A 26395-nucleotide genomic window follows, 5' to 3' on the forward strand; every position below is an offset into this window, starting at 1 on the left:
TGCTTAGTTGTTGTAACTTAGCTGTATCTTAGGATGGAAATACATTGAACATGTGAGCTGGTTGAAAACCACATTGTTGCTTTTTGTTTTTGTTTTCTGCTGCAAAATTAAGCTGCTTGAAATATATGTCAAAAGGAACGGGGGAAATAGAAGAGAAGTGAACGTAACATTGAACGTAACATTGAAGAGGTAATCAGTGGGATAAACACAGACCTTTACCAGCACATATTAAAGGGGTCTAAGGCACCTGATTACAAATGGCTATGTTAGGCAGTTAGAGAGGGAAACTTACAAGAAGATTTAAGACAAAGGCTTAGTGGACCAAGCAATTAACAAATTGGCTACCAATCTCAGGAACAACAAAGAATGTTGGACTTTAACATGGAAATTAGTTTTGATATCTGGACAGGGAATTAAACTCTTTCTCTTAACCTAATAATTTCATTGGAGAGGTGAGTTCAGAAAAGAGAGACTATTTGGTGAGATGATTGCATATTATTTGTCATTAGCCAGAAGATAATCATTTTCCAAATTATGTTTTTTATTACCTGAATAATTTGTCTCCCTGTTTTGTCCTAACTAACCTCACCCATCTTATTTCTCTTGCACCAGTTCAGCTCCACATAATCTCTCTTACCTTGCATTTCCCTTCTGCTACCTTTGTTCTCCTCTCCTCTCTCATCTATTCTCTCCCTATTTCTCTCATTCCTTCCTGTTCCCCGCTGTGCACGGGTGATCAAAGCAGGCTCAACAGGGCAATATGTCACCTAGAAAGCTGCCTACAGGCTATTAAAGGCACACACACACACACACACACACACACACACACGTTGGAAGCTAAGATTGGAAGCTAAGTGATATCTACTACAAAGCAGGCGCCAGATATGCCTGTCGTTATATGTAAAATGACATGGTATATGTTAATGTGTTTTTTGCACTATACAGACTGACTGCCTTTACTGTTTCCTCATCTGATTATTTTCAGAATCCTCTACTGTATTTCTCTTTTAGAAACACAGGACAAGAGACAGGAATGACAGGCTTCCTTATTTTCGGCCATACCTGGCAGAAATAACTGACTCATCACAAATTTAAAAAAAAACAAAAGAAACAAATGAACCATTGAGGCTTTGCAGTGACAGTAGAATAACGAGTGTGCATTATATCTTGTACAATAAAACCAAAAGTACTTTATCATGTTGTAGCCATGTGTCCGCTGTGCAAGCACACAGGAGATGTGGAAAAAACATAATAGAAGACATAACTTAACATTTACTTATGTTCATCTTATTGGCAGTAGTTATTAAAATGTGAAATAAAACCTCATGCAGCTGCCTGCAGCTATATTTTCGGTAAATCTTTTGAGTTTGAGCCATGATGCAAAATGTAGGCATTTCATTGGGATTAGCACAGACTGTATACCGGCTGTCTGGCTGGTGCTTTGTTGACTATTTTGCATTCAAAAAATGAAAAATCAGATGTGAAACTCTTTCAATACATTTCTTTATTTACATCCCTCCATCTTGCTCTTCCATCAACACCATGTGTCGGACCACATTTCTCCAAAACAGTAAATCTGCAGAGGACGTCGTGATTGCAGTCTTGAATCATGGAGACGACACACACACAGTGAAACTCTCACACTTCTCTGGTTTGCACTGATGACTTGTCGTAACCCTGGTTAACTAATTCTTTTACTTAACAGATTGGCACTCTGACACATTCAAACTGGTTTTAATCAGTAATGTAGAGATTTTGCAACCACTGTCTTACAACTGATCAGAAGTTGTCTTACTACAACTGATATAATCTGCTTTTGGAAAATGTGGTCTGACCAACTTTAGCACACAATACTCCTTAAGAACTTAAAGATGCTACGTGTCAGATTTCCAGGTAACACATTATAATTCTAAAAACACGTAACAGCACATACGTCAATTTGTTCATTAGACTGTGTTTTTTTTGCCCTCCTACCTGATACAACGGTGAGTAATTTTATTTAAAGCACCAGACGTGAGTGAGTGCATCCCTTTGAGCATGCTTGCTAATTCCTGAAAAGTTTACATGTACTATTTTAAACAATATGGGGCCACCAAAACCTTGAGTGTTTGTCACAATTATTGCTAGAATTATAAAGCGCTACCACAGTAGATTTGGCAGTGACACACATAGCATCTGAAATCTGGAAACAAGTACAGGCCATTTAGCTCATTCGGAGGTTGGGGTTCCCAAAACATCCACTGCTAATTACACATGGTTGTGTTTTAATACTGTCGAATATACTGGTATTTTACTGAACAACACTGTTGTCTCCATACTCAACTGTTTTCCTCATCACATGTAAAAAAAAAAAAAAAGAGTCTGGTCTGTATTCAATTGACTGAAATTCCTTGAACCACATCAACCACCCTGGATGTGAATGTTTTAGGAAACCCAAACCCATTACAATCTCTAACACGAACAACAGGAGCAAATGAAATAGAAACAGAAAATATATAAAATAAAAATGAGCGTATATATGATATGTGTACAGTATATATATTTATATATGACATGGGCTCAGCAAAATATGTACAGTTATTTTTTTCTTTTTCTTAAATGCATAGTAACTTTTAAGATCAGAAGGTGTAAATAAATAAGAACATAAAAATAAGCGACTCTGCTCTCCTGAGCTCAAATAAATAAACCTTCATTCATGACTGGCACGGTGAACTTAAACGATCAGCGATGTCACACGGCTACTTTGTCTGCCTCCTATGAAAATGCTTCATTGGTCCAGTCTGTCAAAAGCATCTTAGTTTCAGGGGTAATTTCCCGTGGCTGACACTGCAGGTGTACGCCACACACAATGAATGACTGTCACCTCTTTACAGTCAGCCAGGAGACGTTTAAAACATTTAAAGTTATTTCCTGCTTATTTCCTGCTGTCACTCCAGTGGAAAAGATAAGAACTGAGTTTGCTCTGTTAGGATAAAGATAAATTTAGCACTACGATGCTTTTGACAAATCACACCAATATCATTACAGTTGGTGTCTGTTCCTCATTTTACCTCTAGGACAACTAACAGGATCTCCCAGAATGCTCTCTGCTTGCTGCGGAAAAGGCATTCAGGGGAGAGGGTGGTGACAGACGTGATGACGGCAATATAGAAGAAGCATTCGAAGGGTATTGTTCTGAATGTCAGAGGGAAACAGGCTTTTTCATATATTTATATTTGTACAAACATTTAGATCATAAACATCTCAAGCACCATAGATAATAATATTAACAAATCATAAGTGTTGCTATCCATCCAAAAAAAATGGAACCAGGAAGAGATCTTTTCCCCTTAATTTGGTCATCATCCTTTTCTTTCTTTAGTTCTCTTTCATTCCTTTAAATATATATATTTTAGTTGTTCCTTTATAACGTCTGTGTCCTTTCAGTAAAAGACCATACTGGAACAATTTACTGTAAGTAGCCCATTTGTAACCATAATTGAAGTCCCAAATAAGTATTTCCAGTCTAAATTCACTACTTTGTGCCAATCATACAGGCCTTTAACACTGTATATCAATGAGCTTATCTTGTACCTGTGTCCTCCTTACAGTTTACTCTTAAATATCTCTTTAATCTATTTCCATGATCCTACTATCATACATAGTCTCTGCGTGGTCCCATTGCATTCAAATAAAAAAGGATACCTTATTATAAAACACACACATTGACAAATCATTCAGTTTCTTTTAGAATAGAGCAGAACAACACAGATACAAATAACAGACAGAATAACTGTCAGTCAGTATGACAGTCAGTCAAGTCAATCGATGGATGTACTTCACACTGGATCAGAGAAAAATTTTCCACTCTTGTGCGACTCAGACGTTTCATTGCTTTGTGAACATGAAAAAGCCATCACATCTGTATCAGGGGAAATGTACGTATGCCTCAGAGGGTCAAAATTCAGATGTGCTCTGTATGTGAGTGAAGTCAAGGTAAAAACAACCACCACAAAAAACTAGAGTTAGTGCTTTTTTCTTTGTTTTAAACACACATAACTCTGTGTCCTGGAAAAATCAGGTGTGTTTTTCAAATTCGACTTTTGGTCCTTGCAATCGTTTGTTTTTTTAAGAGGAACTTGGTGTTAGTCTCCATGTTCCGTAGGTCTTCTTTAACATTTTTAGTTAGGGATCCAGTTAAAAATCTCTTCTCTCCTCACTGTACCAAAGACCATTCAAACATACAGTATTAGGTGTTTATGATATAGTGAAACATTGACCCACAGTAAAACATCACATTTAGAAATGGCTATAAATTCAAAGATTTTCCAAGGACACTGATCTTTTGTGTTTTTTTTTTTTTCATTTCTATGCTAGCACCATACTTACTGCAAGTACACAAATTCAGAGAGAAAGAGAATCGGTCTTGGTATTGTTGAAATGTTCACAAGGCACTTATCTAAATCATTTATCTTTGTCCTCCTGTCTTTCTCTTGGTTAGTCTCTTTTATTAACTGAACAACAATACCAAGCCATTCTGTAGTGAGCACTCTGCCAACAGCTCTCGACTTCGTAAACTCTAAAAAGTGCTCTCCTAAAACGATGGGAGATGGGAAATCGTTCTTCTCCTCTCCTACACTTTTTCTTTATCCTTTTTGTTTAAAAAATGGCAGTTTGTGTTCCTCTCTCTCCACTCCTTTCTTCTGCATACATTCCTAAATGTTCGACTCAGTCTCAGAGGTGTCTCAGCAGTCCAATTATTCACTTCTCTGGAAACTGTGTGGTATGTTTGATGTTTCTTTTCAGACTTAGAACCGTCTGTCTGCCCCTTTAGGCAGCCATATTTATCTGATTCAAAGCCCATCCATTAGATGCGGATTTATGTCTCCTTCTGAGTTTGTGTCCAAGCCCCCAAGAAAAAACAACAACTACGGACTCATCATACGGACTCGGCTTGTTAGATATCTGTATATATCTCCATTCCTTTTATCCCTTCATCTCTGCATCCATCTGTCCTTCTGCCTACTTACATTTGGAGGAGACATGAGGATGACATGCAGGATCAAGTCAGTCCATCCCTGTCTCCCAACTATCCATCCATCCAATGAGATGTATTAGTTTAGGAGATACTTTCTAAAGGTCTTTGATTAATCAGGGGGCAAAAAGTCAAAATGTTGACATCTAATTGTGTCCAGCTGTGTGTCTGCCTCTCCGTCCTCCAGCCCTCCGTCCCTCCATCTGTCTACCGGTGTCTTGAGGACACATCGAAGCAGGTGATCATCATGAGGTGGGCTTTGCAGAAGTTGACTCTGGTCTCCAGTTTGTCTGTCACAGTCTCCAGAGCTTCCAAATACTCCAGAGAGTCCACTTCGTAGGCCTGCTGTAGCTCAACTGGATATGGACCGACAGGCAGAAAAAAAGGTATGACACACCTTGCTAAAACACTGTTACATGTACTTTGTTTATGACTGTATAAATCATTTTAATGAATAAGTCTGGTGATATTTTGTTTTTTTTCTTATTGCCAACAAATTCTAATGAAAGATCAAAACCAGTGATTAACTGTGGGTAAGTCTGCAGCTGGAAATAATCCCTAACAAACAAATGTGCTATTTAGCTCTACTTGGGAAATGTTTGCTAAAACTTAAGTGCCCAACTGTTCTAGAAATGTACTGAGCCTGCCTTAAAAATGAAAATATATATTTATACTCATTTTCAAAGACGAGTGCTAAGAAAGAACCAATGAGGCTACAGTTCACAAACAAGGTAGGGAAGTCGGAAAGTATTGAGGCACACTAATGCTTTGTTGGTTTTGGTCGTTTCACTTCCATTAGATTTGCTGACATTAAGATGAAATATAGAATAACATCAACCTTTTTCTTTTAAAACCTTCCTTTCAGGCTATGAAATAAAGAACAGGTATCTTTTTATACAAACAAAAAATGGATGAAATCGCCATTACACACATTACAGGCAAATATGCTTAATAACTTGATATTGTTTGTGTTTTTCAATCAATCATCTGGTAAATAAAAAAAAATAATCAAATTTTCTAACCTGTTGAGAACCCCAATGTAGAATACCTAATACCACACACACACACACACACACACACACACACACATATATATTCCAACACCAACACAGTCAGCCTGTCTCTGTCACACATGCACACACCCATACACACAATTAACACCACACCAGAATATATATCCCACACCATTACAGTCAACCCTGTCTCTGTCAACACAACACAACACACACGACACACACAACACGCACACACACACACACACACACACACACACACTCCCTAATGTGTCAGACTCCCACTTACACTCGGTGGTCCATTTGTGTGGCTCCAGCATCAGGTACTGTTTGGTTTGTTCCAGCTCCTTCTTCAGACACTGGTACTTGGCTCTGACTTCACTAATTCTCTGCTGACGGTGCTCCAACAGGCGGAGCTTGGCACTGACATACACCACCTCCTGACAGACAGACAGACAGACAGACAGACATCGATTTTATTCACCTGTATTCATTTATCTGGAGGAGTGTGTTGTGAAACACATGTGGCTCTCTGTCAGCAGCAGCCTGCTTAACATTCACACAGTTACATGCATTCACACCTCATTGACTCTCAGTGTGACCGCACTTGAGTATTTTCGGACACTGAGCAGCTTCACCGGAGCCGTCGGGGGTTAAGTGGCTTTCTTAAGGCCGCTGCAGGGAAAATCTATATTTCATGGTTTTCTTTCCCCCATCTTCTCCAAAGCTCACAATGCTCCCTCCCCTGACTTCTTGAAGGTTTAAGAGTGGGAACCCAAAAACCTGCACTGTGCATTCATTTGCATTTTAGTTCACTACCACTCTGTATTCTGCTAAATCTTGGGAATGTTTAATCATTTCTAAAATGATACTTTAAAAGTATCAGAGGGAAATCAAATGTAGATTCATTTTGGCTCACTATTCATACAAAATTTTGTGCTAATGTTGATTAATGCATTTAGTAAATATCTTGTATCTGTTGTATTTTTAAAACTGAGTGTTTATTTTTAAGTCCCTTTCCTCGTTGACACGCTCAGATCCCTTAGCTTCCTATGTCTCTTTTTCTCTCCTGCTTCCTCCTCTCGTTCTCCTCCAGCAACAGTGTCTAACAGAACACTTATTGCTTTCGAAAGGCTCCCACAACTATTATTCATCAAATCAATTTCACTGACATCAAGTGCAATATGCCTCCTGCCCTCTGGGCCTCCTTTTCTGCTCTTTGGCTGTCCAGCTTCTTTAATTTTCTCCCCACATCCATTCCTCATGCTCCTTCAACCTACCATACAATGTATTCTCCTCACACATTATCCTTTATTTAACCCTTTCCTGTTTTCTTTGCTCCCTCTTTCCAAATACTTTCCTCCATACTGTTACGCTGTCTTTCTCCCTCCTTTTTCAGTTACAGACCTTATCTTACCCCCTTCCCTCACTTTATCCTTACTGTATGTGAATGAGTTACTTTTACCCCAGAGATTGGGGAATTTTAGTCTGTTCTGTACCTGCCATGTCTGTAATTCTCACAGCCTCACCCACCTCCTTTCTCTCTCTCACCTTGCTCCCTCCTTTGTCTCTCCTCTTCTGCAGCCGCTCGACGTCATCTATCTCGTACACTTTGATCTCAAAGGTGTCTGTTGTTGCAGTCACTGCCCGGAGGTTTGAGGGAGCTGGGGGCCCTAATGGGCCATCTACCCAGCATGCACCTGGGCTGGAGGAAGAGGAAGAAGAGGAAGTGACGGCCTGTTTGGAGGAGCGGTGAGAAGGGGAGGAGGTGGAAGAGTCCAAGGTCAGTGCTGGGATCAGACGACGACGCTGGAGGCCTGAAAAAACAAATAAAATAAAGAGAATTTAAAAAAAAAGTTTATCATGAAGTGTTTCCAGACATAGAAACACATTTGGTGCTATACACGGTTAGTAGCCCTTTATTTACACTCTTATTTATTTATCAAGTAGCATGAATTATCACAATAACATAAGGCCAACCAGTAGCCAATTAACTTAACTTGACAAAAACACTCTCATAGCAACAACAAGGCACCAGGAAATCAAGTCATTGCGCATGGGCAACAAATATATATACAATAAATACATATATTTCTATATTAAATAATATATAACTTCTTTATTTTCATTAGAGGTGCTGGTAAGCAGATTTTGTTATATTTGGACTGAGCCAGGCTAGATTTTCCCCCGTTTCCAGTCTTTGTGCTAAGCTAAGCTAAGCTAACGTCTGTTGACTGTAACCTTATATTAAACATATATGACGTATATGAGAGTTGTATTGATCATCTTATCTAACTTTCAAATATCCCAAAATGTCAATTTGTACCTTTAATCTAACATATCTGACATACCACATACTGGTAGGGTCACATGCTCAACAGGGAACCCATAATGTACTTGTTCACTCTTTACCATTTGCTTTGCATCAAAATAAGTATCTTATAGGGGAAATAAGGGAAATATGACATGAATATAAAAGCTAAATATTGTAAGCTGAGGAAAGACATGATGGGTGGGAGAGAGAAGAGAGGTAGATGGATGAATCTCTGGAGAGAGACAGAAAGGAAAGAACAAAAGAAAATTACTGAGTGGCTAAAAAAGGAGAAAAAGAACGAGAAACAGAAATGGAGCGTGAAGCAAGATAAAAAGTTTAGTCTCCAGTCTCTCTCATGAAGCTCATAGATAAGAGCAGCAGGTCACTCTCTAATCTGCCCACTACACTGGAACGAACACACACACTTATACGTGCACACACACTTTACATAGAAATTGCCAGCCATGTCGACAGGAGTGAGAGTTATCAGATTGAACAGGAACTGAGAGATAAGGTTAGAGTGAGAGACAGTGGTGATTTTAATAAGGTTGCAGCTGTCTTTTGGTCTCAGTGCGGCACTGACAGGTCAAGCAGAGACATTTGTATTTCATTACGTAGTAAGAAGCGGAATATAAGGGGTAAGATTGAGGGTCTGCAGGGAGGGGACGGTGCAAGGGGAGAGAGTTAGACGAAGGTAGAAAACGTGTGAGATGAATAGATGAAAAAAGATGAGCAGGGGAAGAGACCTTGAAGAAAAAATGAGAGAGAGCTTGTGAATGGGATGGAAATCAAGCACAAAGAGAGACTCAGCTGGAGATGTTATTAACATTTTGGTCGCTTCAGTCTGTGGCACATCTGCCCTTTCTTCCTCTTACTATTTATGCTCTGTCTGCCTGAATTGGGACTGAACTGTCGTATCCATCTTCAACATGTGCAACAAACATGGAGTAATCCTTTTTGGTTTTGTGTCTTCTTGTGACAGTTTGACAGTCGATGCTCTCTTTGAAGCACAGAATCAGTTGTTGTTAAAGGAAAATGGGAGTAAATCCAGACTTCATGCTGCATGGTAGGAGGTGAGGCTGTAACCAGCACACAAAGGGTCACTCCAATTTAATCTCACCAGGAAGAGCTGCCTCTGTCTAATCTGATTTTATACACATATCCATCCTTATGCTTAACCAGTAGAGTGTAATATGGCAGGCGCATTAGCAGCCTCTCTGGCGTTCTGGTGAATATATATTCATTACAGCCCACACCAGCAGATTCCCTTTACCATTTCACAGATGGATGGTCAGGGTCACCTTTCCTACCTGGCTCCTTCTGCAACCACAGCTTTCTTCACTTTTCCCTTACCTGGTAATCATTTTTCATAAAGGTCTTTCTCTTTCTTTCTTAGCTTTCTGTTTCTTTTGTAATTCAGAGCACACTTATAGCTTTGTCATATCTAAATTAAGGGTTAGCTCTGCAGATTAAAGCAAATTACATGAATTCACCCCTCTATAAAAAATAATAGCCTTTCTCGATGATTCAATTCAGTAAAAAATATAATTAAAGGAATACTTAGAAAGTAGCTTTAAATGTTTAATTGTGACCTGTGTTGCTCCTGCTCTTCTTGCTGCTCTTGGAGCTCCGTCTGGAGGAGGTGGTGGCTGAACTATGCTCACTGAGAGAGTCCTGAGCAGACGAGGTACTTCCGGTGTTCTCGCTGCTGTCTCTCAGCATGCTCTCATAGCCACTGCTGCCTCCACTGTGGTAAAACAAGGCGGTCTTCCCCATGGCCGGGGGAAGCTCACCACTCAGTACACTGCTGTTAAAGTCCAAATCAGATCACAGTTAAAGGTAAAAGCAGCACCAAAAGAGTGTTGTGAAAATTACAAATTTTACAGTGAACTCGAGTTTATACCTGTTATCACTTGCATGGCCGCTGCTGCAGCGGTGTGGTTTTCTAGGAGCCGTGATCTTGCTGTAGGGAGAGGGGAGAGTTTGGACCACTGCTGCCTTCTCCTCTCCCAGGGCACCTCCACCACCACCTCCTGCTCCAGCTCCTCCTCCACTGAGAACAGGAACATAGGATAAAATAGTTGAAACCACAAACTAATTATTTCCACCATTTTTAGTTAATAGATAAAAGTAGAGAGCAGAGGGAATGACATGCAACAATAGTCCCTGATGGAAGTTGAACTGAACTAAACAATTTTCTTTGTTTAGGATTTATTAAATGCTTGGATTGCAAAATAAATAAATAAAAACTGACTAACCTTGCCCCTCCAACTCCTCTTTCCTCTGCTAGATCTGTGCCTCCTCCCTGGGAATGACTCCTAGTACGGGAGCCTGCACTTCCCTGGAGGAGCTCTGAGATTCGACCGTTGACAGCCCGGAGAGGCAGCTTGGCAGCCAGGCTTCCCCCTCGACTGCGGCTCAAAGACTGGGTAGACCAGGTTACAGGGGAAGGTCCTTGCTGCTGCAGAGGGCCCTGGACTGAACTCTGGGGCTGAGAAAACAAATAAATGGCGATTAGGTGTTAGGTGATTGGAAGGAGAAATGGAAGCCAATAAGCAGTGTTGTGCTTTTACATTTGCTGTGAAGAAACTTTCCCTCTTACCTTTCCATTAGGAGGAAGGCTGGAGCTGCGACTGGAAGCTTGGCTTAAAGACTTGTTGGAGAAGCTCAGAGTTTTGGTGCTTGACGCAGACAGACTCCTGGTCTTGGGACTGCTGGTCATCAGCAGCTTACTAACTGCTGAGATCTTTGACTGGCCGCTGATTTTGGCTGGTGACTGTGGAGCACTGCTTGGCCCGGGACTGGTGTTGAAACTGGGGCTGCTGTTGTTTCCTGTAGGAGAAGATACTGATCCAGCACGGGTAAGGCTGCGCCCAGTACGAGGCATGGTGCTGTCCCCCCTCACTCCTCCTCCCCCTCTCAGGCTGCCACCCCTCTCTAGAGAGAAGCAGTCGTAGTGGTGGGAACCACTGTGGGAGGTGTGGACCCGACCCAGAGAGTTGGTTCTGTTTGCAAGCTGTTCCAACTTGGCACTGAAAAGTCTGCTGCTGTCTATGCTGGAGCCTCGTTGTCTGCTGACACCTGCAGGGCCACATCCAGATATCCCTGCATCATCTGTTGAGCTGCCCAGTAATGAGACTCCGTGGTTGAGCTGGTGGAGAGGGCTGGCTGCCCTGTTCCGCTGGTCGAGGCTGGACTTCCGTACTGGTGGCAGAGGTGGTATTCCCCCCTTCTTGTGGGAGAAAATGCCCTGTTTTCCAGTTGATCCTCGGCGGTCAAGTGTGGCGCGGGGGCTGCAGGGAGTTGAAGTGGTGACGCCAAGATTACGATACTCAACTCCATTGTCTAAGCCATCGTGACGGTTGAGACGGTGCCAGCCACGGGGAAGACTGGCAGTGCGGTGGATATCTGGGCTGTACATACTAGTCAGGTATTCTCCCTGGGCAACAACAGCAACCATCTCACAGCCATCCACCACTCTCTTAAAGGAATCTGGAGATGACACAACCTCACCACCTGAACTAGAGCTGCCATGATCTCCACCTGGAGATGGAAAAATTGCAAATAAGAAAGAACACACAGTTAAATTTAAGAATCCTGCAAATCTTTTACTTTAAAACAACATTTCCATATTTCTTTCCATCAGCATCAACATTATAACTAACTACTACCCTTCCTGATACTTTGTTCAAAACTTCATACATGTACAAAAATTATATATATTACTTATTCCTGTATCCTTAATTATGGAAGTGCAATTGACTAACTCTTGAACTGAAGAAAGTTTTAAAAATGTATTTTGAAGTATAACCATTTCAGCAAAGTGGTTACAGTGTATGTGGTCTGTTGTGTGGTGACTGGCCTGGACTGATGTTACATTTCCATCCCAGTCCAACCCTGCTTACCATCCTGGCAGAAGCTCTGGTGGTCCCCAGTCCCAGCTCCAGCCTGGCTCTTTGAATGCTCCACCTCCCTCTTCCCTGGCTTCACTTCACACACAAGCTCCCTGGACCTCCCCTCCTCCATGCCGCGCTTCAACCAGGGGTCCTCAAAGTTCATCTCACTGGAAATAGAAGCTAAAAGTGGTGCATTAAACTTGCCAGGGTCTTTCATGAAGCTGGTCTTGGTAGGTGAAGAGAGGATGGTTGGTTCCTGTAAAACCATGGGTTTGACAGCCACACATGGGTGCACACTGATGGTGGTCTTGAAGGGAGAGAAGTTACCAGGTCCTGCCAGGATTTGAATGTTAGTTTTAGCCATGGAGGGAGGCAGTTTCCTCAGCCTGTCTTTGGTTGGAGTTCCCTTGTCGCTCTTGTTTACAGACAGCACCACCTCCCCTTCCAGACTCCCTCTTCTCGGGCTACCACAGCTTTCATAACCATCCAACCCCTCCACTCCAAAGGGAAGGCTCTGGTTAGGTTCAGGTTCAGCCAGGGCCTCCCCTTGCTGGCTCTGGGACTGACTGAAGCTGTGGAGAGACTGGTCAGCTTCACTGCCCACACTCAGATCACTCATCCAAGAGGAGATGGGTGAACCACAGTTTGACATCACTGTGGCTAAGGCTTCACCTTCCATCCGCAGCTTGGCCATGGCCACCTAAGACAAGACATAATTCAATTAGGTATGGCATCTTGAAATCCAAACAACCATTATTTACTCCTAATTCTGTAAAGCATTTTGTAAAAAAAGAAAAAAATCTGCTTCATATGTGAATTTGAATCTGAATTTTGAATCTGAATCACATAATGAGACAGAATTTTCCATCAGTGTTCAGTGACCCACAACCATAGTGTGCTGCTTTTGCTATGGTGGGTATTGTTCTGTATTTTGGTTAAAATTATATCAAATCAGCTATGTGTGAATTTTAGCTTTAGTTTAGGACACATATCCACGTTCCAAATGATCTTAATCACTAAAAAATGCAAAAGATGCAAAGAAAGTAAGTCACACTAACCTCTGCTATGGCAACAACTTCTGTAACCCCTGAGCTTGTTGCAGGGCCTGCATGCATGTGATAATCCCCCACAGTTCCATCCTCAGCAATACCACTGATGATGCTGACAGCTTGAGAGCTCGAGGTTAAGGCTGTGACAGAGCAGTGGTCACTGTTGAAGCTGATGATGCTTGTTGGACGACAGGTCAGGCCCTGAGTTTCCATGAGAGCTGTAAGATCAAGGTTCTCCACACCTCCAGAAGCCACAGTGTATACCAGTTCATCCTCCCCAAGTGAGTGAGGACTGACTGTTCCGACAGATACTGCTGGTCCTGCAAGCAAGGGAGAGTGTGAAAACCAAATTTGTTCATTTCCTGTTCTTGCTTTGTGTGCAGCATATTTCACGTCATAATTCTGAGGGTTTGAATATGATTCATGTTACTTATTCTGCAACTCACCCCCTTTCCTTGTGTAAAAATAGCAGTGCTTTACTGCAACTCACCATCCCTGTGCGTGTCCAATGGTATCGGGGGGACATCGTCGTCACAGAGAGTCTCAGCTGAGCCCAGGCTGGCAGACAGAGACGGAGTTGGCTCTCTGACTTGTGGGCTCATGCCCACCGGAGAAGTCCTGGACAGCAGGGACTCTGTGGAGGAGCGGCCGCTGTCTGCAGCCAAACTGTCTGCAGAATCAGAAACACACATTTGGCGTGGTAATTAATGTTATTTTCCAAGTGCAGAATACAAGAAAATTGGCATCCCACTATGATCCCAATTTGGAACCACCTGTTATTATGCAGATAAACTGTGTTGTGCTCAGGTGACTTAATGTGTGACTGTATTTTATATTCGTCAAAAAATTACATAGACTCTGTTATAGCCTTGTCAAGATGTTGGTATAAAACAGCAATAACATTACCTGCAGGAGGGATTAACAGTTGAAGAATGAAGAGATACGTGTTAAGATGCCCAATAATAGACATAGCATGTGTTACAAAACTAATAACAGTATATGAAAAACAGAAAATCAATTAATAAAATATAAACATTCTAGATATTCTTCCACCACTGAGTGTGGCAATGGTCTTGAACTTTGCCAAAGTAAGACTAATAAGAGAAAAAGAAGAAAGAAAAGGAAACAAAAAATGGAAAAAGTTACTAATCATCATAAATATGAAACATGTATTTAGAGGTTCAGTACAAGCTTAATTCTAAAGCATGAATATGTAGAAAGATGCATACTGTCTGAGGTCAAAGCTTCTGTGGCCTGGCCGTCTTGAGCCAGAGTGTGTGAGGACAGAGGGGGTGTTGCTGGCATCACGCCCTTCTGTGTGTAGACTTTACACCGCTGGGAGGGAGAGGACGGAGGCCTGAGGAGAAGCATCAGAATTAAACAATATGGAGCCAGTGTTGGAATGGGAAAAAAAGTTTTATGTGTAAATAGTCATTTTACTGAAACAGAACAAAATGAAAAAAGCCCGCAGTTATTGCCCGTGCGTATGAATGCGTACCTGTAGTCTGAGGTTTTGGTCAGGCTGGCAATGCCAAGGCGTGGTGATCCTAGTGGGCGTGCCTTCCCGTCAGTGTTGCCCGCATTCAGACTCTCGCGGCTGATCAGAGAGACAATAACCGAAACATCTTGTGAGGTAAAGGCAAATACTTTCCAATGGCTTCTGGCAACATTTGCAAGAAAGAGTGTCCTCACCTGTCATTCAGGTGGGAGCTCTTGGCCCTGTGCAGGGGGTTAGAGGTGATGCTGCTACTTCCTGTAACACTCCTGGCACTTGTAACTATGGGCGAACCAGAACTCTGAGCTAGATTGTGGATCATTGTCTGGGCCAGCTCCGCCTCCTCCACCACTTCCCTGATCTCCTGCAGCTGCTGGTCATTGGTCCTCCTCCTGGAGGTTGCTGCTGCTGCTGCTGCTGCTGAGGAGGAGAAGGACTGCACTGCACCTCCTACAGCACATGCAGAGCCTGGAGATGTTTGACAGCAATTTTTTTTACAACACTGTAAAATGGGACCTGATTGTTGCTGAATTACAGAGCTACAGTTGTCAAACTGGCCTGCAGAAGCCTTCAAAGCCAGGTTTTGGTCACAAATTATAAAATGCTGGAATACAATATCTATATACTGTATATTCTATATTATATATATTATCAATGAATTAACCTGTTTTGGTTTCTGTATCCAACATAGCAGCAGAGCCAGGAGCAGAAGGAGCTGAGGTTGGGACTGCTGAAGATGGACATGGCTCTTGTTTGGCACCTTGTTTGCTGGCTGGAACCTCTTCAAAGGGGAACTTTGCCACCTGAACAAAGGGACAAAGAAATGGATGGACAAGAAAAAAGCCTTGTTTCTTCATATGAGAATACCTGAGTTAGTCTGATTTGATTGTTGACAAAGGAGATGCTCTCTACATGTCGCCTTTAGTGTGAGAATGGGAATGAGAATAAACAAGATCATTTGAGCTGCTAACAACATAAAAACCTGCATTAGTGACATGTAAATAACAGGGTCCTGTACCAATATTTTAAAAATGATAATGCAATGCCTTTTCAAACACACGCTTTCAGTTGTGTTATAAAATAACTCAATTGAATGCAGATGGTTATTTGAAGGGACAGAAAATTGCCACTACAAACGTGACAGCAATCATAAGGTTCTGCAGATACATGCAGAACATTTTAGGCAGATAGAGACAAAACTTCTGTTTCCATTTGAATAGATGAAAGTGTTCAACCTGTCAAACAACATGTCAAACTCCCCGTCAAATGCAGATGCCATCACACTGACAGAACAATTTCAGATAATTACAACAAAAGAGGGACATAAAACTCTCTTCACCTCCTCGCTGCCATCAATGCAGTCCAGTCTCTCCTGCAGCTCAGCAAAGGTGTTGCACTTCAGGCACTCAGCTCCCTCCTCTGGGACTGGGGCCAATGGCTGTCCAAGTAGTGATTGAGAGGGCTGAGGTAGGGACTGAACGGGCCCACTGGGCTGGTCCTCTGGCTGAGACTGCACCTGTTAGAACAAATCACAGAGAAGTAAGTCAACCTGTGTTTTTACAACACATATTCTTCTGATTACTGCTGATTGTCTAAACTCTGAATGTAAATATATTTAAATTACCTTGTTCTGGACTCCAGCTGCCTGACCTTGTGTTTGCTGCTGCTCTGACACTTTACCTCGAAGCAAAGCCGGAATAATTGGTACAAATTCTGGTGGTCCCTCATTGTCCGTCAGCTCTCTATCTGACACCGCAGCACCGTTTGGGCCCACGTAGATCACCGTGTCACATGACTGCTCGCTGCTCGAGTATTCGTCAGGGTCACTGGACAGTCGCAGCAATGGGAGGTCAGAGTCAGTGTCACCACGGTGATGGAAAGGTCGCAGGTGGGTCGGACGACGCATGCGACCCTCCTCACAGGAGCTCTCTCCTCCAGAGGAGCTGGAGGTATATTGCTGAGGACAGACAAAGACAGGCAAAGAGAAGGCAGTGTAAGGTGGTGAGAGAGAAAATATATTCCCTTTTTAGATACGCAGAGTGCTTTTTTTTTTTTTGCCTTTAATTGACAGCTCACAACGGAGGGAGTCGGAAGAGAGAGGGAAGGATGACATCCAGATTCTGGACCAACGTGCAGCCTAACCACGTAACAGATTTAAGATAAGAACTTTAATTTAATTATTCCTACTTCTATCACAGACTTGCACTCATGACTTCAGTTTTCTCTAGTTGGAGCTTTATTTTTAGAGCTCTGAAGCCTTTTTCCTTTTTCTTCAGCTGAACAGTTCTGAAATAAGTGAGCATGAGAAGTGAGAGATGAGAGAGGGTGTCAGCAGCACTAAGCGTACATGTGATGGAAAGGGAGAGGAGGTGATAAAATGCATGACATTTGGAAATCGACTCAGCACAGACATTCCAAATAAAGTAATTTCAACTTGCAGTTAGTTACACAAAGATTTTTACATTAACTCCAAAAATAAAACATGCCATGCATTGTCGACAGTGACTGTAGTTGTCTTTATCTTGAACTTAATGTACCTAAAGTTTTAGTTTCATGAGATTCATAGAAACAATCTGCCAATTTTAATAAAGCATCAAGGTTTGTTTCAAACTCACCACGGTGACTTTAGTTTTCTTCTTTTTCATGCGGAGGACGCGGGAAGCAATCTGGATGGTGGAAAGGGTTTCTGAGAAATCTCTGGGTGAGGCAGAGATGTGAGCAATCATGGTGGTCCGGCAGTTCATGTTGCCTAGCGACTCCCTTAGCAACATGGTCAGCTTGCTGTCCCTAGTAACACACATATACACCGAGATATGAGCACTAAAGACACGTTGGAAATGCACACAGTCACTCAAACATGTGACATAACTGGTCGATTTTCCAACAGACGCCAACACATAGTATCTGACATTTGACAAAAGATTATTAATAGCTCCTCTTGGTCACAAGACCACTAAACATTTTCTACAAGTTGGAAAAAATGCTAATAGTCTGTGTTATAATGACAAAATACTAGGCAAACGTATTCATATAAATAAAAATAAAAGATTCAAAAGGTAAAGTTAATAGTAATTATTGATTATATTTATTGATTAATGTTGCAAAAAGACATGAAGACATGGTGCTATACCAGACTAAAGCTAATAGTCTTAAAAGAAGCACTCTATGAAAGAAGCACATATTATGCAGTCTAATATTGGGAGATGATCTATGTCCCAGAGAGATTATACTAGCAGATGGGAGAGTAAAAGTAGGCTGTGTGTTTAAGAAAAGACTTTCTTCTGGGTGGGCTACTGCAATCATTCATAGCCTTATGTGTGTAGGTGTGTGTGTGTGGGTAGGTGTGTGTGTGTGTGGTGTGGTGGTGTGTGTGTGTGTGTGTGTGTGTGTGTGTGTGGTGTGTGTGTGTGTGTGTGTGTGTGTTGTTGAGGCCTGCAGGCTGACAGTGAGTAAAGCTCCTCTGTGGCCCAATACCTCACGCTGCTGTCCCCTTTTTCTAAAAACACAGCCTGCAGGCATGTCTCACACACGTACATTTACATTCACACACACACACACAAGTATGTACACACTCCCTATATCTTGACCTCCTCTTTCTCATCGATGCTCTACTCCTTCCCCTCTCCTCTCCTCTCTCTCCGTTTGCTGCCTCAGGCTTCAACAAACCCTCTTCTCTCTCCTCTATCTCACTCTATATCTCTCTCTGATATTAATGTAGGTAAATTCATGACTCATGAAGTATTCATTTGCATGTTAATTCAAGAGCTTTCAGCTGTGCTAGATTTATTATGGGTTTTTATTTTTTTTACCAGGGAGGACTAGTGTATGTAACACGATGCTCTCTATGATTAAAACCAGCCTTTAATGAATGCAGCATCTAAATTCTTAGATCACTTTTATTACAAGTAACTAACATTTAGGAGCACATATGCAGAAGAAAAGCATTACTAAACAGTTAACCCGTACTTATGTATGACTGAAGTAATATAGGATTTTCTATGCTTATATTGCTAATAATTACTGGTATTGGTATTAAAGTATAGGACTGACTGTGTCCCTGAAGTGTCTTGTATGACAGGGAGACTCCAGACAGTATAGGACTGTCAGTGGAAAAATGTAGGGAGCTATATTTGCTAGGGGAGAGATACAACAAACTAGAGGGGAAGTGGTCTTGTTTTGGACAAGAAGCTGTCCCTGATCAGAAAGGTTGATGTTTAGTGAATGTGAGCCTTTAAATCTACATGAGCATGTTGTGGCTAAAACGTGGATCCTGCTAGACCGCCGTCTGTCACACTAAGATGCTTGGATTCCTCTCTGAGCAAGAGCCCAAGTGTTGACTTGCTGGTGACAGACAACTGTCTGCCTCTTTTCCAGACATGGGAAGCTACAAACACACAATAATATCTAATATTTTACTGATGAACTGGCATAGAATCACTGGTTACCTAGCAACAGTACTGGAATAGGACTGGGACCCTCTCCTGAAAGTAATTAAGCACTGGAAGACAGGCTCAACTGTGATGAAATTAATAAAGTGGAGTTCTTGGACTCAAACTGAATTTAAACACATATTTGGTTTGGTTTAGTCATAGCTTCCAATATATCGTTCCAGGACTCCCTTGATTAAGAGATTGTATGGCCTTTCCTGGCTAAATAAAGGATAAATAAAATATCGTCACATGAAAGACTGCGTGTAATTGTAGGGCGGTTATTCAGTAGGTTGGTTTGTCAGTCCATCACTTTGATGACAGACATACATGACCCCTAGACCATTAAATTCAGTCTCTTTGGTTATCCTCTGACTTTTTCTCCACCAAATTTTGCTATGAATGACATTCCCATCAGCCTCGACTGTACTTTGTATTTAGTGCTAATTAGATTTAGATTATGGTTTGGGTTAAAATAAGTATGTTAATCCAGGCAGTTATCTCAGGGGGTGTGTCGTTTAGTAAAGTAAAGACTGCAAATAGACCCTTCGTGTTGACTCTGGTCTTGTTATTCAAATTTTGGAGGTTCTGTTTAGTTTGTACCTTATTGTCTCCAAATGCTACCTCCAAAGTCCTGTACTGTATGACCACGAAAATTGAGCATACATGCTGCTCAAAAACACCAACAACCATATTTTTAATCAATAATTAGCTCGTCCTCTAAAACCTTCTGAGTACAGCCCCGTGGTGACAGACTCCACTTGTCTCCACTGACATCCATGTGAGCATAATGGTGCTCCCCTGCCTTTGCTGTGGGATTTGTAATTCTGTGACTTGTTCTCAGTCCTTCGTTTTGGAGAAGTGGCAGTAACACGGCATACATTGTTAAACCAGTCCAAATCCTGTCACAATCCGACAGAACTTTGAGTCGCCAGTGCCAAACCAGACTCAGCACCGCTTTGCTTGCAGCTTCAGTGTTAGGTAGCAGGTTGTTTTGCAATGTAAATACAAAAGCTGGTGATAAATTAACCAGGTAAGAAGCAGAGAGCTACACAGCCTTAAGGAGAGTGGAGGAAAGAAAAGAGAAATTAATTGGAAAGAAAGGTAAAATGAGGATATTTACAGTACAGTTTGGTCCATATACAGTACATATTGTATACTGCCTGGCCACACTAAACAAAAAATACTTCAAATTATTATTTATTTTCTTTTTACTGGCTTTTACTGGCTACAGTTTGTCTGTATTATCTCTCCATCTCTCCTTTGCTCTCATTGCCAGTCAGTTAACCAGCAAAATGAATGCCATGAATATGTAACAGCAGCTGTTGTTGTTTTTAACATTAAGTCCCCAAAACGTGAAACAACTTAAGAGATCTCTCGTCTGCTTCGCTCTCCTCTTCCCCTCCAGCTCCAAAACTCCCTGCTTTCCTACTCATTTCACCTTTCACTCCTATCCACGCTTCCTTCACCAAATTGTTAACTGGGCCTCTTGTATCCTGCTGTTTGTTTCCTACCTCAGTTTCTTTTCATTGCTTTATTCAAAGCATCTTAGCACATTTCCTTTATCCTCTCCTCTCCTAGTCTCCTCACACGTACATATACACGCGCACACACCACCTTACTTGTATGGGATGTGCTTGCTCCCGTTGACCAGGGCCAGGATCACGTTGCCGAGGGCAGACAGAGAAAGGCACAGAGGGGCCGAACTGGGTGAAGAGTTATCCCTGCTTTTACCACCTCCCGCACCTCCTGCACCACCTCCTCCTCCTCCTCCTCCTCCTCCAAGTACTTTGACATCACAGCTGCCAAGGTCCAGCAGGTGGAGGCGACTGCGACCTCCTGACACTAGCAAAGTGAAAAAAATTGTCAAAAATGGTGGAAAGACAAGAGGATTGTAAGGGGTGAGGATATAAGAGAGAATATAAGTCAGGAAACATTCAAATAAAAAACAATCAAATTAAATTCATCTTTAAATCTTAGATTTCTGACTTAAATTTAGTTTTGTTCTTCTTATTCTACAAATTTAGCTTATCACAAAAAATTCTGATTGGCTTTTAAATGGTGCTCGGTCAAGAGGTCAGTTGATTTGTGAGGGAAGATTTGAATCAATCTGATAATATATAATAGTATACAGTATGATATATCATCAAAGTAGAGTTGTTTTTCTGAATTCTGTAGACGGAAACCTAGTCCTCTAAAGTTTACGACTCTTATTTATGTAGACGTGTGCTCGTGTTGATTAATCTAAACACAGAATCTATATAGGGAACATACAGTCTTTGATAGGTATGTGTACTAATCTATCAAGAATTATGATGCTTAAACTGGCTATTTATCCATAGTGGCTATAGATATATAATAGTTTGATCTGTCTATCCTTGTGTACACTCACTCCTTGCTCTACCTTCCATGTGGTGAATATTTTAATAGTAAACAGCATGTTTGTGTCTGCTTTTATTCTACTATGATTATCAGATGTACGACTCACAGTAGTCAATGTGTGTTATGACAACAATAATGTTAGTCTGCAGCAGTAGAATTATGTATAATCGTTCATGTGTTGTTGTTAGGTTTTAGTTTAATAATTACATTAGATAAAGTGGCACCATTAATAACAGTGTTCATAGCATAATAACTTGGTTAGAGCAAATATACTTACTCCCTCCTTTGCCTGTCTTTTCCATGCGATACTGGTATATGTGTAATGTAAACAGCATGTGTGAGTTCCTATGTTCTTCTTCAGTGGGGTTGGGGCTTTGGCTACTGTGGCGAGCTGCTATGGCTGCATCGAGGAACCAGGCTGCTTTCTCTGGGGTTGGAGCACGCAGTTCAGACTGGTTTTGGAGCTGGAAAATGTGTGGTAAGAGAAATTTTTTTTTCAAAAAATATAGGCAGAGAGCTAGACAAGAGGGAAGGTACCATTTAATCCTAGCTGAGGAGACTCAGTTTACCCACCAAGAAGTGTCAAAACACTGATAATATTGTGTGCTATGAGGATTCCACATGTACAGGACTGATTGGCATATTCAAATAAAGCATTTTCTAATTTGCCTGCAGGTATGGAAGACGGAGATAGAGGTAAGCACAGATGAGTAAGATAGAGGGAGGGAGAGTGTGTGGTACCGCAGGATATCATTACTGATGAGATTATGTCAGATTAGTTATGGATTACACAGATGTTCTTGTATCAGACCCTATAATCCTATAAACATATAACTGCAGACACACACACACACGTAGCTCACCCTCTGTCGTTTTTGGCACTATTCTACATACACACACTATTCAGACTGCTATGTAGTTATTACCCTACAATGAATGAGGATGATAATAATTATAATGGAAATGAGAGAGGATTGTTTAGCGATCAGTAAATTAAAAAATGTCTGTGTAAGCAAAGCCAATTTAAAAAAGCTTAAAGGACCAGTGTGTAAGATTTAATGGCATCTAGTGGTGAAGTTGCAGATTATAACCATCTGAATACAGCTCAGCCTCTCAGGTGTGTAGGATTGTCAGTGTTTTGTTCTGAGCTACTCTAGAAACATGGCCTACGTCGTGAGAACATGGCCGATTTTCAACATGTCGGCCCCGAGTGTAGTGAGCCCGCTAGCTTGTAGCATAAAAAATCAAATTCTTATTTTCAGGGAGAGTTTAAGCCACTGAAGTGAAAACATACCTATGACGATCATATAGGTAGTTTCATTTCTGCACATACGTTTCACAATGGACCTTTGATTATTAGCAGACATTAAAATTATATATTTTTTCTAGTAATTCATCCAACTTATTTTTTGCACTTGACACATTTTCTTTGATTCGGTAGTAGTAAGCAGTAACCGTATTTTAAGTAAAACAGATGAATAAATGAACCCGGTGTTTCTAAATCATATCGTGTTTATTTTAGAAGAAAAAAGGACTCTAAAAGCATATGAAAGCTTATATTGTATCTGCTGCTCCAATGTGGGTGTGTCTCACAATGGCTGAGACAACGGAGAACTGCCGGAGGCTAAAACCACCAAAGGTAAAGCATACTGATACAAGTCCTGAGGCTGTTCGTACTCACTCACATACTTTTTACACATAATTTACAGTAGGCCATGTTACATAAACTAATGCCACCATCAGCTACAGTGTTTTTAAATGTGTGCACGTGTGTTTGTACCTGCATGCCACAGATGGGGTCCTCACACAGGTAGACTCCAGGTGACTGTCCATCCTGTAAACTGCCTGTAGCTACTTCAGACAGCAAGTCCTTAAGATTCTCCTCTTTTCCCCAAACCTACAAACACACAGAGAGAGAGACACACATATACACTAGCTGACTAGTAGTAGTCACCTTATTGTCTTTTATTTTCTGTCTTTCCCAAATTGATCCATGACATTCCAGAATCCAACCTTCTTTAAAACCTTATTACAGAGTAGTTATTTCTTGAGATGGAAAGTCAACAGTAAAAATGTCACAGTTATAGGCAACTGATGTGAGATACTACACTGTTAGCGATAGCTACTGCCACTATTTAGTAGCCTTATTTCTCAAATGTCTGTATCACTAATGGCAACTCTGCAGGGAGTACTTCAAATTGAGGTCTTGTCAGTAACACTGACCTCAACTGCAGAGACACGAACGGAGAAGCGGGCTCCTGTTTTCTCCTTCCTCTCGTTGATGAGCTTAAACAACCAGGAGATGGCACAGGGGATAATACCCAGAGTCTGAAGAGAGTCATCGCGACCAATCATTGTGTAGGATTTACCTGGAAGAGACGGACAGAAAGACAAAAGAGGGGAAGGGTGAACAGAAAAAAGATGGAAATATATCAAAAGGAACATCATCAAAAAAGACTCCCAGGAAAGAAGTGCTTTTGTATGAATAGATGTGTGTGTGAAATGTGTGTGTTCAAGCCTCAGGATTTGTCCCTTTGAGACACAAGATGATGATTACCCCCCACACACACACCTGCTCCGGCTGTCAGGACTTAGAGATCAAACACACACCTAAACAAAGCCATATGTCAAACCTAACAATCACACCGACATGAACATTTACGCAAAAACAGAGGACATCAAAAGCCTGACTCAGTGTGATGCAGTGTAGAGAAATGTGTTCAGATTTGTTCAGAGATAGGACGTAGGGGAGGTTGTCACCTACACTGTAATTTTACATTGTTCTCCCTCACTGTTTCCTGATGCGTCTACACTTACTGTCAAAACAAAGATGCATTTCTTCATTTGTTTTCAAAAACTGGAGAAGAAATAGTAAACATGCTCAACAAAAAAAATTGTTTTTAGTGTCAGAAATGGTTTATTCTAATATAATAGTGTTTATATGGTGTTGAAATTGAAGCTTTTAAAGTTCTCTAAGGGACTCTCCTAGATAAAATCTCAAAATGTTATTAAAGAATGCATTACATTTTGCAATCAGCTGTATTACAATAACTTGTTTAAAACAACACTGGGCCATTTACTTTGACTGAACTGATTTACCAGTTGATTTCTTTTTATTTAACAAATCAGATGGACTGCCTCAGTCATAATGGCTCTGTATGCCTCACCAGCATAATCACAGAGTACTTGAACAACCCTCCCCTTCTTTTTCGCCTTTCAGATCTGTGTTTGCGTGAGAGAGTCTTAAATTTATCTATGTGGGTATATGTGAGGCTATACAGTGTTTCCTTCTGTTCTGACCAGCACAGGCTGTCAAGACACGGTCAACAAGCTGTCTGCTCCACTGACTAACACAGCACTGCAATATAGTGATGCTACACTACAGGCCATGAAGCAGTGTCTGTGTGTGTCCATGTCTCTGTAGCTGATGTATATTCCCTGTAATTGGTCTCATCAAGCAGAGCTGCCGATGCTGTCAGAGAGAAAGTGAACAGGGTAAGAAAGTGTGAGAGAACAAGGAAGCACTGTATGATTTGTTCAAAGACGTTTACATTTGAGCTTACACAGACATTACTAAAAGATGATACAAGGCCAATAATCCAATAACTGATAACAAAATCCATCAGACATGACTTAAAGCCAGACGATTCAATTACATGACAAGTTCATCCATTTTTTTCAGTATCATTTGGACTTTTGGGATTTTTCCTGCTTAGTGAAAACCTGCTTACTCCTTGTGAAAGTCTGTGTGTACATGAGTAGACTTGTGTGCTTCCCTATATGTATGTGTCTACAGCTGAGAGCCACCAGGCCGAAGATAAATTCTCCTTGTGTTACTTTCCTCATTTTAATTAGGAAAAAGGTAATGCCGTTATAATGCAGCCTCGTTAAGATCCATGGCCCTAGGTGGGCTATATCATAAAGAATTATCTCATCAGCTGCTGCAGCAGCAGCCGTTTAAAATGAAACCAGCAAGGTCAGAGTCGCTCCACAGCATTAATATAACACTAAAACTGATTGAAAGAGCAAACTCTCTTTGATGGATTTCTCAGTCACATAAAAGCAGTATTAAAACCAGAACATTCACTTATGTTTATCATCCGAAACAATCAAACACTGACAATAAGAGGTCTGTTTCGGGGGCATGTTAGGCATATCGGTTCCAGTCACAGTCATATTATAAAATATGAGTCATCAAGAATCATGACACAGTCTGCATTTCCATGTGTCAATATTAGAAAGCTGAATCTAAACATGTAAACATGGCAAGATGATGATCTAGACAGGCTGTCTGATGTGTGCGCCATGTTGGGTTAGTGCCTTGGGAGAGCTGTGGTGATTATATGTGCATCTGTTTGTTTGATATGTCCTACATGGGCCTTTTTAAGGGAGAAGTGGGCCAGTTCTCCTCTCAGTCACTCTTTAGCATTCTTGTATAAAAATGTGTGAGGACATGTGTGAGCCTTTTTTACCAACGTTACAGGTGCGTTATGTCATTGAGATTGTGCCGAGTCCCCTGAAACAGTTCTGGGCTGTGAAGCCATTTTGGAGTAGTGGCTGCACTTGGTATTGTAGTTTCATGTGACGGACACTGGCCCAATGAGACTTTTCCCATACACGATCATTCATCAGAATTGTGTTTTTGAGCCTCAAAAAAATAAAAATAAAAATAGACTCTTTTTAGTATCAGAATTTGATCCAATAACATTTAAAAAATGTTGAATCAAGATTTGCCTTCTTGGAACATCCAGTTCCAGTTTTTCTTAATATATCCATGTTGAGTACAGCACAGAGATAGTGGGAAA

General features: G+C 41.2%; 1 protein-coding gene across 1 annotated transcript in view; it reads right to left on the reverse strand.

Annotated features, from left to right (window-relative positions):
* Window positions 1–1424: 1424 nt before the first annotated feature.
* The window catches only part of kif26ba (kinesin family member 26Ba), a gene marked incomplete in the record, with an annotated part of 79172 nt that continues 54201 nt past the window's right edge, over window positions 1425–26395 (reverse strand). The window contains 21 exon segments of the mRNA XM_035652536.1: window positions 1425–5370; window positions 6317–6467; window positions 7579–7844; window positions 9934–10148; window positions 10245–10394; window positions 10600–10832; window positions 10944–11884; window positions 12247–12937; window positions 13296–13606; window positions 13777–13956; window positions 14516–14643; window positions 14785–14883; window positions 14979–15249; window positions 15446–15584; window positions 16121–16297; window positions 16406–16738; window positions 17397–17568; window positions 20831–21053; window positions 21868–22054; window positions 23371–23487; window positions 23814–23959. Coding sequence (XP_035508429.1) covers window positions 5222–5370; window positions 6317–6467; window positions 7579–7844; window positions 9934–10148; window positions 10245–10394; window positions 10600–10832; window positions 10944–11884; window positions 12247–12937; window positions 13296–13606; window positions 13777–13956; window positions 14516–14643; window positions 14785–14883; window positions 14979–15249; window positions 15446–15584; window positions 16121–16297; window positions 16406–16738; window positions 17397–17568; window positions 20831–21053; window positions 21868–22054; window positions 23371–23487; window positions 23814–23959 — 5279 coding nt within the window.

The sequence above is a fragment of the Morone saxatilis genome, unplaced genomic scaffold, assembly GCF_004916995.1.
Source record: "Morone saxatilis isolate NCDOM2014 unplaced genomic scaffold, NCSU_SB_2.0 Contig11, whole genome shotgun sequence".
NCBI lineage: Eukaryota > Metazoa > Chordata > Actinopteri > Moronidae > Morone > Morone saxatilis.